This window comes from Coregonus clupeaformis, chromosome 20 (assembly GCF_020615455.1).
Source record: "Coregonus clupeaformis isolate EN_2021a chromosome 20, ASM2061545v1, whole genome shotgun sequence".
NCBI lineage: Eukaryota > Metazoa > Chordata > Actinopteri > Salmoniformes > Salmonidae > Coregonus > Coregonus clupeaformis.
In genome coordinates this window covers 55,550,433-55,562,941 of record NC_059211.1, presented here as the reverse complement: position 1 = coordinate 55,562,941, position 12,509 = coordinate 55,550,433, and the positions used below count along the sequence as shown (strand labels likewise).

At 49.2% G+C, this 12,509-nt stretch overlaps 1 protein-coding gene across 3 annotated transcripts in view; it reads right to left on the bottom strand.

Moving 5' to 3' along the window:
* The window catches only part of LOC121534163 (sushi, nidogen and EGF-like domain-containing protein 1), a 77,304-nt gene that overhangs the window by 54,657 nt on the left and 10,138 nt on the right, over positions 1–12,509 (bottom strand). For all 3 annotated transcript variants that reach the window (XR_005994548.2, XM_041840685.2, XM_041840687.2), the window contains exons 2-4: positions 5,168–5,455; positions 4,801–4,941; positions 3,974–4,136 (exon numbers count right to left, since the gene is read on the bottom strand). Coding sequence is in view for 2 of the 3 variants with exons in the window: in XM_041840685.2 (XP_041696619.1) it covers positions 3,974–4,136; positions 4,801–4,941; positions 5,168–5,455 (592 nt within the window). In the remaining variant the exon portion in view is untranslated. The remainder of the gene's footprint in view (positions 1–3,973; positions 4,137–4,800; positions 4,942–5,167; positions 5,456–12,509) is intronic.

Sequence of the window (12,509 nt, the reverse complement as noted above, 5' to 3'; positions counted from 1 at the left end):
TAGTGAGGAGGAGAGATAGAACAGTTAGTTAGTGAGGAGAGACAGAACAGTTAGTTAGTGAGGAGGAGAGATAAAACAGTTAGTTAGTGAGGAGGAGAGATATAACAGTTAGTTAGTGAGGAGGAGAGATAGAACAGTTAGTTAGTGAGGAGGAGAGATAGAACAGTTAGTTAGTGAGGTGGAGAGACAGAACAGTTAGTTAGTGAGGAGGAGAGATAGAACAGTTAGTTAGTGAGGAGAGAGACAGAACAGTTAGTTAGTGAGGAGGAGAGATAGAACAGTTAGTTAGTGAGGAGAGACAGAACAGTTAGTTAGTGAGGAGGAGAGATAGAAACAGTTAGTTAGTGAGGAGGAGAGATAGAACAGTAGTTAGTGAGGAGGAGAGATAGAACAGTTAGTTAGTGAGAGAGACAGAACAGTTAGTTAGTGAGGAGGAGAGAATAAAACAGTTAGTTAGTGAGGAGGAGAGATAAAACAGTTAGTTAGTGAGGAGGAGAGATAGAACAGTTAGTTAGTGAGGAGGAGAGATAGAACAATTAGTTAGTGAGAGAGACAGAACAGTTAGTTAGTGAGGAGGAGAGATAAAACAGTTAGTTAGTGAGGAGGAGAGATATAACAGTTAGTTAGTGAGGAGGAGAGATAGAACAGTTAGTTAGTGAGGAGGAGAGATAGAACAGTTAGTTAGTGAGGTGGAGAGATAGAACAGTTAGTTAGTGAGGAGGAGAGATAGAACAGTTAGTTAGTGAGGAGAGACAGAACAGTTAGTTAGTGAGGAGGAGAGATAAAACAGTTAGTTAGTGAAGAGGAGAGATAGAACAGTTAGTTAGTGAGGAGGAGAGACAGAACAGTTAGTTAGTGAGGAGAGACAGAACAGTTAGTTAGTGAGGAGGAGAGATAGAACAGTTAGTTAGTGAGGAGAGATAGAACAGTTAGTTAGTGAGGAGGAGAGATAGAACAGTTAGTTAGTGTGGAGAGATAGAACAGTTAGTTAGTGAGGAGAGACAGAACAGTTAGTTAGTGAGGAGGAGAGATAGCAGTTAATTAGTGAGGAGGAGAGATAGAACAGTTAGTGAGGAGGAGAGATAGAACAGTTAGTGAGGAGGAGAGATAGAACAGTTAGTGAGGAGGAGAGATAGAACAGTTAGTGAGGAGGAGAGATAGAACAGTTAGTGAGGAGGAGAGATAGAACAGTTAGTGAGGAGGAGAGATAGAACAGTTAGTGAGGAGGAGAGATAGAACTAGTTAGTGAGGAGGAAAGATAGCAACAATTAGTGAGGAGGAGAGATAGAACAGTTAGTGAGGAGAGAGATAGAACAGTTAGTTAGTGAGGAGAGACAGAACAGTTAGTTAGTGAGGAGAGATAGAACAGTTAGTGAGGAGGAAAGATAGCAGTTAATTAGTGAGGAGGAGAGATAGAACAGTTAGTGAGGAGGAGAGATAGAACAGTTAGTTAGTGAGGAGGAGAGATAGCAGTTAATTAGTGAGGAGGAGAGATAGAACAGTTAGTGAGGAGGAGAGATAGAACAGTTAGTGAGGAGGAGAGATAGAACAGTTAGTTAGTGAGGAGGAGAGATATAACAGTTAGTTAGTGAGGAGAGACAGAACAGTTAGTTAGTGAGGAGAGACAGAACAGTTAGTTAGTGAGGAGAGATAGAACAGTTAGTGAGGAGGAAAGATAGCAGTTAATTAGTGAGGAGGAGAGATAGAACAGTTAGTGAGGAGGAGAGATAGAACAGTTAGTTAGTGAGGAGGAGAGATAGAACAGTTAGTTAGTGAGGAGGAGAGATAGAACAGTTAGTTAGTGAGGAGGAGAGATAGAACAGTTAGTTAGTGAGGAGGAGAGATAGAACAGTTAGTGAGGAGGAGAGATATAACAGTTAGTTAGTGAGGAGGAGAGATATAACAGTTAGTTAGTGAGGAGAGACAGAACAGTTAGTTAGTGAGGAGAGACAGAACAGTTAGTTAGTGAGGAGGAGAGATAGAACAGTTAGTTAGTGAGGTGGAGAGACAGAACAGTTAGTTAGTGAGGAGAGACAGAACAGTTAGTTAGTGAGGAGGAGAGATAGAACAGTTAGTTAGTGAGGAGAGACAGAACAGTTAGTTAGTGAGGAGGAGAGATAAAACAGTTAGTTAGTGAAGAGGAGAGATAGAACAGTTAGTTAGTGAGGTGGAGAGACAGAACAGTTAGTTAGTGAGGAGGAGAGATAGAACAGTTAGTTAGTGAGGAGAGACAGAACAGTTAGTTAGTGAGGTGGAGAGACAGAACAGTTAGTTAGTGAGGAGGAGAGATAGAACAGTTAGTGAGGAGGAGAGATAGAACAGTTAGTTAGTGAAGAGGAGAGATAGAACAGTTAGTTAGTGAAGGAGAGATAGAACAGTTAGTTAGTGAGGAGGAGAGATAGAACAGTTAGTTAGTGAAGAGGAGAGACAGAACAGTTAGTTAGTGAGGAGGAGAGATAGAACAGTTAGTTAGTGAGGAGAGACAGAACAGTTAGTTAGTGAGGAGGAGAGATAGAACAGTTAGTTAGTGAGGAGGAGAGATAAAACAGTTAGTTAGTGAGGAGAGACAGAACAGTTAGTTAGTGAGGTGGAGAGACAGAACAGTTAGTTAGTGAGGAGGAGAGATAGAACAGTTAGTTAGTGAGGAGAGACAGAACAGTTAGTTAGTGAGGAGGAGAGATAAAACAGTTAGTTAGTGAGGAGAGATAGAACAGTTAGTTAGTGAGGAGAGATAGAACAGTTAGTTAGTGAGGAGGAGAGATAGAACAGTTAGTTAGTGAGGAGGAGAGATAGAACAGTTAGTTAGTGAGGAGAGACAGAACAGTTAGTTAGTGAGGAGGAGAGATAAAACAGTTAGTTAGTGAGGAGAGACAGAACAGTTAGTTAGTGAGGAGAGACAGAACAGTTAGTTAGTGAGGAGGAGAGATAGAACAGTTAGTTAGTGAGGTGGAGAGACAGAACAGTTAGTTAGTGAGGAGGAGAGATAGAACAGTTAGTTAGTGAGGAGAGACAGAACAGTTAGTTAGTGAGGAGAGACAGAACAGTTAGTTAGTGAGGAGGAGAGATAGAACAGTTAGTTAGTGAGGTGGAGAGACAGAACAGTTAGTTAGTGAGGAGGAGAGATAGAACAGTTAGTTAGTGAGGAGGAGAGATAGAACAGTTAGTTAGTGAGGAGAGATAGAACAGTTAGTTAGTGAGGAGGAGAGATAGAACAGTTAGTTAGTGAGGAGAGACAGAACAGTTAGTTAGTGAGGAGGAGAGATAGAACAGTTAGTTAGTGAGGAGGAGAGATAGAACAGTTAGTTAGTGAAGAGGAGAGATAGAACAGTTAGTTAGTGAGGAGAGATAGAACAGTTAGTTAGTGAGGAGAGACAGAACAGTTAGTTAGTGAGGAGGAGAGATAAAACAGTTAGTTAGTGAGGAGAGACCGAACAATTATATAGTGAGGAGGAGAGATAGAACAGTTAGTGATGAGGAGAGATAGAACAGTTAGTTAGTGAGGAGGAGAGATAGAACAGTTAGTTAGTGTGGAGAGATAGAACAGTTAGTTAGTGAGGAGAGACAGAACAGTTAGTTAGTGAGGAGAGACAGAACAGTTAGTTAGTGAGGAGAGACAGAACAGTTAGTTAGTGAGGAGAGACAGAACAGTTAGTTAGTGAGGAGGAGAGATAGAACAGTTAGTTAGTGAGGAGGAGAGATAGAACAGTTAGTTAGTGAGGAGGAGAGATAGAACAGTTAGTTAGTGAGGAGGAGAGATAGAACAGTTAGTTAGTGAGGAGGAGAGATAGATGCAAGAGGTTGACGTTTGTGTCATTCAACAGTCTTCTCTCCGAATCATTTTCCCTTAAAAAAATGCCCTATCAAGTCAAAATCAAATCACAATTAATCGAATGTAACAAAGTCCCAACACACTTTACAGAAAAAAAATGAATAATAATAGTTATTATTAATAAATATCCCTCCTCGATCTTACCTGAGTGGTTGCAGCCGCCCACCTCCACCTGGGCGTTGTCGATGCGGAACACCCATCTCCCGGGGCAACCCACGTTGGTGGTTCCCTCCACGTCCACCACGTCACCAGTACGAGACCCGGGGATGTTGAAGTATCGTTTCCCGTCGCCAGCGTTAAAACCTGCCTAGGATGAGAGAGACACCGTGTTACGGTTTAGAGTGACTGTGAGGAGTCCCACATTTAAACTGTATCCCAAATGGCACCCTACGTCCTATGTAGTCCACTACTTTTGACCAGGGCCTTATATTGGGAAAAGGCTATACACGCATGATGTTCTGGGTCAATTTGACCCGGTACGGGCTCGGTCAAAAAATGTTGCACTTTACAGGGAATAGGGGTGCCATTTGGAACACAGAATTACAGCTAGCATGAAACAAGTGGGATACTTCATCTGAATTATTTTATAGGTTTATGAGCTGTCTGAACAAATTATTCATTACAGTTTAACTACGCCATCAGGTTTTATAAAATCTGTTTGATAGCTAGCTACTAACAGACCTCAATGAGAACTGCCGTCAGAGAGCATGAAGGAGGGCTGTGTGAGGGTTCCAGAAGAAGCTTATGGTAAGTTGAGGGCTCTCTCTCTCTCTCTCTCTCTCTCTCTCTCTCTCTCTCTCTCTCTCTCTCTCTCTCTCTCTCTCTCTCTCTCTCTCTCTCTCTCTCTCTCTCTCTCTCTCTCTCCTCTCTCTCTCTCTCTCTCTCTCTCTCTCTCTCTCTCTCCCCCCCTCCCCCACCTCCCCACCCACCCACCCTAAACATGGTTTTTGAGGACATCTCTGTGATCTTACCTGTGCAGCGATGCCTCCTAGCCCTGCCAGGTCCCCTCCACTGCTGGCATGCATGCCTGTGGTCCAGGTGATGTCATGATACTGGAAGATGGTGAAGGATAGCTCTCCGTTGGTGATCAGCACCAATTGGAACGTATTCACCTGCACAGAGGACAACTGGTTACATACAGTATGTTGAATATTAACAATATTCATACGTCTCTTAAGAGTGTCTGCCAAATTTAACCCTTTCTCTCCCCTGTCATTCAACAATGAGTTTGGGGAGTTTTTCCTTCCCACTACCGCTTGGGTCTTGCAGACCCAGGCTGAGTTACTGTTAAGCACTGTTGATACACAGTAAATACATTTGATATGTTGAGAATCCTACCGGTGTGAAGTCACTTCCCCCAAAGAAGGTGACTTTGTGCCACGTTGAGATGAGGATCCATGTTGCAGTGAACTCTGGGAACTCAGAGAAGTACCGTTTGACGTCAGCCGTGGCCCTCTGAAGGACGGATGGGTCTCTACTCTCCCGGTAGAAGACCTGCCCGGCCCGCCGGTTGTCCACGTCAGCCCAGAACGGCGCCACAACCCTCCGGTCGCCAGCGATGGGAAACGCCACGGGTGTGAACTGAGACACCTCTCTGAGGAACGAGACCAGACCGTTGTTGTTCACCTGTTGCGAAGGAGAGGAGATGGTAAGGGTAGACAGTAACCACGTTTCCAGTTTTTAATGCCAGTAAAGTCATACCATATAAAAAATAAAAAATAAATCACAAGAGCTGTGATGGAAACAGGAAGTTTCAGTACAATTTTATAAATGCAGACAAATAATTTGTTCCTTCGACATAGTGGGATCTTTTTGTGTCTGTAAAATTAATTACGCGAGAAATGGCGGTGGAAAACGCCTTCATGCACAAATATTGATATGATAACCATCATATCGAAGTGAATTGGAGTCACGCGATGATACGGTGTGTGGTCCTCCCACTACGACTCGGGAAACCATGCAGTTTATTAGGCTACAGATGAAATAAGTTATAATGAAGTTCACAGGGTGGTGAAAGTGCACGGTGATGAGCTTGATGCTCCTTTCCAATAAATATTGAGAGTCTTATTCTGGTGACATGATGATTGACGCTTGTCTGCCGTTTGACAAATACAAATAATCTTGCCCTTTTAACCATAATCATCTCATCACGTAGACTATAGGTGCGCTCTATCAAACAGCGCGCAATCGGCTCCCGGCGTGCTGTCGTCTGGTACGCACGTGCCAATACCAGATTGGGCACACTCACTATATAACACACATTTATTTGTGAGAAAACCATTAGTAGACTTGTAAATGCAATGGAAATCCATTTAACTTGTATTTTATATTCGGTACGTGGGAATTTAACCGCAAGTAATTTTTATGTGCACTAAATCATCACGCACAGCCTTTTACCTGCAACAAGTCAATGTGATGGAAACATCTCTGGTGGGAAAATGTACATATTGTTTTTAAAGCAGATTTTAGAATATTTGAATGAAAATATGTCGCCAATTGGATGGAAACCTAGCTACTGGTGTGAAGATGCGCATATTTACACACTGATTTTAATCTGGAAAAAGTCAATTTGGTGGAAACACACCACTGGTGGGAAAATTAGCTATTTTCTGAAAATCTGTCGACAATTGGATGGAAACCTAGCTATGATTTGATGGAATATAGTCTCTCGTGAAACACTATTAACATTGAGGAGCTACAACAGATTATGAAACTCAAGAAGGAAGGGGGTTAGGGGCTCATTGGCAGGCAGAGGATGCTGTATAACAATACACTACAGGGCAGGGGCAGAGCAGGGCAGAGTAGGGCAGAGCAGGGTAGAGCAGGGTAGAGCAGGGTAGAGCAGGGTAGAGCAGGGTAGAGTAGGGCAGAGTAGGGTAGAGCAGGGTAGAGCAGGGTAGAGCAGGGTAGAGCAGGGCAGAGCAGGGTAGAGTAGGGCAGAGCAGGGTAGAGTAGGGCAGAGTAGGGTAGAGCAGGGTAGAGCAGGGTAGAGCAGGGCAGAGCAGGGTAGAGTAGGGCAGAGTAGGGTAGAGTAGGGCAGAGTAGGGTATAGGGCAGAGCAGGGTAGAGCAGGGAAGAGTAGGGTAGAGTAGGGCAGAGTAGGGAAGAGCAGGGTAGAGCAGGGCAGAGCAGGGCAGGCAGGGCAGAGCAGGGCAGAGTAGGGCAGAGCAGGGCAGGCAGGGTAGAGCAGGGCAGAGCAGGGCAGAGCAGGGTAGAGCAGGGAAGAGTAGGGCAGAGCAGGGCAGAGCAGGGTAGAGCAGGGTAGAGCAGGGAAGAGTAGGGCAGAGCAGGGCAGAGCAGGGGCAGAGCAGGGTAGAGTAGGGAAGAGTAGGGCAGAGCAGGGTAGAGTAGGGTATAGGGTAGAGCAGGGTAGAGAAGGGCAGAGTAGGGCAGAGTAGGGCAGAGCAGGGCAGAGCAGGGCAGAGCAGGGTAGAGTAGGGTATAGGGTAGAGCAGGGTAGAGTAGGGTAGAGCAGGGTAGAGTAGGGTAGAGCAGGGTATAGGGTAGAGCAGGGTAGAGCAGGGTAGAGCAGGGTAGAGCAGGGTAGAGTAGGGAAGAGTAGGGTATAGGGTAGAGCAGGGTAGAGTAGGGTAGAGCAGGGTAGAGTAGGGTAGAGCAGGGTAGAGCAGGGTAGAGCAGGGTAGAGTAGGGTAGAGCAGGGTAGAGCAGGGCAGAGCAGGGTAGAGCAGGGTAGAGTAGGGTAGAGTAGGGTAGAGTAGGGTAGAGCAGGGTAGAGCAGGGTAGAGCAGGGTAGAGTAGGGTAGAGCAGGGTAGAGCAGGGCAGAGCAGGGTAGAGCAGGGTAGAGTAGGGTAGAGTAGGGTAGAGTAGGGTAGAGCAGGGCAGAGCAGGGTAGAGTAGGGTAGAGTAGGGTAGAGCAGGGAAGAGTAGGGCAGAGCAGGGCAGAGCAGGGCAGAGTAGGGCAGAGCAGGGTAGAGTAGGGTAGAGTAGGGTAGAGCAGGGTATAGGGTAGAGTAGGGTAGAGCAGGGTAGAGCAGGGCAGAGCAGGGTAGAGCAGGGCAGAGTAGGGCAGAGCAGGGTAGAGCAGGGTAGAGCAGGGTAGAGCAGGGTAGAGCAGGGTAGAGCAGGGTAGAGCAGGGCAGAGCAGGGCAGAGCAGGGCAGAGTAGGGTAGAGCAGGGAAGAGTAGGGTAGAGTAGGGTAGAGCAGGGTAGAGCAGGGTAGAGCAGGGCAGAGCAGGGTAGAGTAGGGCAGAGTAGGGTATAGGGCAGAGCAGGGTAGAGCAGGGAAGAGTAGGGTAGAGTAGGGCAGAGTAGGGAAGAGCAGGGTAGAGCAGGGCAGAGCAGGGCAGGCAGGGCAGAGCAGGGCAGAGTAGGGCAGAGCAGGGCAGGCAGGGTAGAGCAGGGCAGAGCAGGGCAGAGCAGGGTAGAGCAGGGAAGAGTAGGGCAGAGCAGGGCAGAGCAGGGTAGAGCAGGGTAGAGCAGGGAAGAGTAGGGCAGAGCAGGGCAGAGCAGGGGCAGAGCAGGGTAGAGTAGGGAAGAGTAGGGCAGAGCAGGGTAGAGTAGGGTATAGGGTAGAGCAGGGTAGAGAAGGGCAGAGTAGGGCAGAGTAGGGCAGAGCAGGGCAGAGCAGGGTAGAGTAGGGTATAGGGTAGAGCAGGGTAGAGTAGGGTAGAGCAGGGTAGAGTAGGGTAGAGCAGGGTATAGGGTAGAGCAGGGCAGAGCAGGGTAGAGCAGGGTAGAGCAGGGTAGAGTAGGGAAGAGTAGGGTATAGGGTAGAGCAGGGTAGAGTAGGGTAGAGCAGGGTAGAGTAGGGTAGAGCAGGGTAGAGCAGGGTAGAGCAGGGTAGAGTAGGGTAGAGCAGGGTAGAGCAGGGCAGAGCAGGGTAGAGCAGGGTAGAGTAGGGTAGAGTAGGGTAGAGTAGGGTAGAGTAGGGTAGGAGCAGGGTAGAGCAGGGCAGAGCAGGGTAGAGTAGGGTAGAGCAGGGTAGAGCAGGGCAGAGCAGGGTAGAGCAGGGTAGAGTAGGGTAGAGTAGGGTAGAGTAGGGTAGAGCAGGGCAGAGCAGGGTAGAGTAGGGTAGAGTAGGGTAGAGCAGGGAAGAGTAGGGCAGAGCAGGGCAGAGCAGGGCAGAGTAGGGCAGAGCAGGGTAGAGTAGGGTAGAGTAGGGTAGAGCAGGGTATAGGGTAGAGTAGGGTAGAGCAGGGTAGAGCAGGGCAGAGCAGGGTAGAGCAGGGCAGAGTAGGGCAGAGCAGGGTAGAGTAGGGAAGAGCAGGGTAGAGCAGGGTAGAGTAGGGTAGAGCAGGGTAGAGCAGGGTAGAGCAGGGTAGAGCAGGGCAGAGCAGGGCAGAGCAGGGTAGAGTAGGGTAGAGCAGGGAAGAGTAGGGTAGAGTAGGGTAGAGCAGGGCAGAGCAGGGCAGAGCAGGGCAGAGCAGGGTAGAGTAGGGCAGGGTAGAGCAGGGTAGAGCAGGGTAGAGCAGGGTAGAGTAGGGCAGAGCAGGGAAGAGTAGGGTATAGGGCAGAGCAGGGTAGAGCAGGGTAGAGCAGGGCAGAGCAGGGTAGAGTAGGGCAGGGTAGGGCATAGCAGGGAAGAGTAGGGTATAGGGCAGAGCAGGGCAGAGCAGGGTAGAGTAGGGTAGAGCAGGGTAGAGCAGGGTAGAGCAGGGTAGAGCAGGGTATAGGGCAGAGTAGGGTAGAGCAGGGTAGAGCAGGGTAGAGCAGGGCAGAGCAGGGTAGAGTAGGGTAGAGCAGGGCAGAGCAGGGTAGAGCAGGGTAGAGCAGGGTATAGGGCAGAGTAGGGTAGAGCAGGGCAGAGCAGAGTAGAGCAGGGTAGAGCAGGGCAGAGCAGGGTAGAGCAGGGTAGAGCAGGGTAGAGCAGGGTAGAGTAGGGTAGAGCAGGGTATAGGGCAGAGTAGGGTAGAGCAGGGTAGAGCAGGGTAGAGCAGGGCAGAGCAGGGTAGAGCAGGGTAGAGCAGGGTAGAGCAGGGTAGAGTAGGGTAGAGCAGGGCAGAGCAGGGCAGAGCAGGGAAGAGTAGGGTAGAGCAGGGAAGAGTAGGGTAGAGTAGGGTAGAGCAGGGCAGAGCAGGGTAGAGCAGGGTAGAGTAGGGTAGAGCAGGGCAGAGCAGGGCAGAGCAGGGTAGAGTAGGGAAGAGTAGGGCAGAGCAGGGTAGAGCAGGGCAGAGCAGGGCAGAGCAGGGTAGAGTAGGGTAGAGCAGGGCAGAGCAGGGCAGAGCAGGGTAGAGCAGGGTAGAGCAGGGCAGAGTAGGGTAGAGTAGGGTAGAGCAGGGTAGAGCAGGGTAGAGCAGGGTAGAGTAGGGTAGAGCAGGGCAGAGCAGGGCAGAGCAGGGTAGAGCAGGGTAGAGCAGGGCAGAGTAGGGTAGAGTAGGGTAGAGCAGGGTAGAGCAGGGTAGAGCAGGGTAGAGCAGGGTATAGGGTAGAGCAGGGTAGAGCAGGGTAGAGCAGGGCAGAGTAGGGTAGAGTAGGGTAGAGCAGGGTAGAGCAGGGTAGAGCAGGGTAGAGCAGGGTAGAGTAGGGTAGAGCAGGGTAGAGCAGGGTAGAGCAGGGTATAGGGTAGAGCAGGGTAGAGCAGGGTAGAGCAGGGTAGAGTAGGGTAGAGCAGGGTAGAGCAGGGTAGAGCAGGGTAGAGCAGGGCAGAGCAGGGTAGAGCAGGGTATAGGGTAGAGCAGGGCAGAGCAGGGTAGAGTAGGGTAGAGCAGGGTAGAGTAGGGTAGAGTAGGGTAGGGCAGGGTAAGGTAGGGTAGGGCAGGGTAAGGTAGGGTAGGGCAGGGTAAGGTAGGCTAAGGTAGGGTAAGGCAGGGTAAGGTAGGGTAGGCTCCCTGAGCGTACTGTATCCACTTCCTCATGTTAGGAACACACACTGTCTTTGTTCATTCAGATGGCATGGCAGCTGAGAAAACCAGGTTATGTGTTTCCACTCCGCATGCACACACACACACACACACACACACACACCTCACCACGCCTCACCATGCTCATACCAACATTAAAGTAACTAAAGTAACGACTGTAACCAAGAGGCCAATCCCGGCCTCCCTCCGTTGGCCCTCACCACTCTATGGCTACATCCCAAATGGCACCCTTCCCCCTACATACTGCACTACTTTGTTGCTATGGGTCCTGGTCAAAAGTAGTGCACTACACAGTGCCTTCAGAAAATATTCAGACCCCCTTCATTTTTCCCAAAATGTTTTACGTTACAGCCTTATTCTAAAATGTATTAAACTGTTTTTCCCCCTCATCAATCTAACAACAACACAAAATGTGGACAAAGTGAAGGGGTCTGGATACTTTCCGAATGCACTGTATATAGAATAGGGTGCCATTTGGGAGAGAGGGAGGGAGCCTCTGTCTCTGCCCCTGCACTGCCCTGGCCAAAGATTGTGCACTATATAGTAAAAAGGGTACCATTTGGGACGGCTGGCCATTTGGGACGGCTGGCCATTTGGGATGTACCCTGTGTGAACTTGGCACGGCTGGCCAGCAGGAAGCATGTGATGGCCGGTCACAAAGCAGCATCAGAGTAAAACACACACACACACACACACACACACACACACACACAAACACAAGCACAAGACTAGCAGAGGTGAAGTTCCATCTGATTCCTCAAGCACTGCAGCAGCGTATGAAACCATCATCTGGAGTACTTTGCTGTAAAAACAACAGAGGAAGTTTTGCTCTCTCTACCATCAGCCTACCCTCTCTCTGCCATCAGCCTACCCCTCCCTCTGCATCAGCCTTCCTTTATCTCTGCATCAGCCTTCTCCTCTTTCTCCCATCAGCCTTCCCCTTTCTCTGCCATCAGCCTTCCCCTCTCTCTGCCATCAGCCTTCCCCTCTCTCTGCCATCAGCCTTCCCCTCTCTCTGCCATCAGCCTTACCCTCTCTCTGCCATCAGCCTTCCCCTCTCTCTGCCATCAGCCTTCCCCTCTCTCTGCCATCAGCCTTACCCTCTCTCTGCCATCAGCCTTCCCCTCTCTCTGCCATCAGCCTTCCCCTCTCTCTGCCATCAGCCTTACCCTCTCTCTGCCATCAGCCTTACCCTCTCTCTGCCATCAGCCTTACCCTCTCTCTTCCATCAGCCTTCCCCTCTCTCTGCCATCAGCGTGATGTGGTGAGTACGTGGCTGTTCGACAATGTGGGGGAAACAGAGAGGCAGAGGCACAGGGCCTGGGGTCAGTATCATGGTATTGTAGCAGATAAAGGAATGGAAGAGCTACCTGATGCTATGGTTGGCAGAGATACTATGGTACCATAGAGGAGGGTCCTAGGATGGCAGAGATACTATGGTACCATAGAGGAGGGTCCTAGGATGGCAGAGATACTATGGTACCGTAGAGGAGGGTCCTAGGATGGCAGAGATACTATGGTACCGTAGAGGAGGGTCCTAGGATGGCAGAGATACTATGGTACCGTAGAGGAGGGTCCTAGGATGGCAGAGATACTATGGTACCATAGAGCAGGGTCTTAGGATGGCAGAGATACTATGGTACCGTAGAGCAGGGTCCTAGGATGGCAGAGATACTATGGTACCATAGAGGAGGGTCCTAGGATGGCAGAGAAAGAGAGGATGTGGGGAAACAGAGAGGCAGCAGCCTGCAGGGGCAGATCCAGAGACAGGGTGCTAACTTCTACTAAACTAAGCCCAACCCTACCTTTACATGGTACAGTAGAGCAGAGGAAAGGCCAGGATGTCAGGGGCACAGTA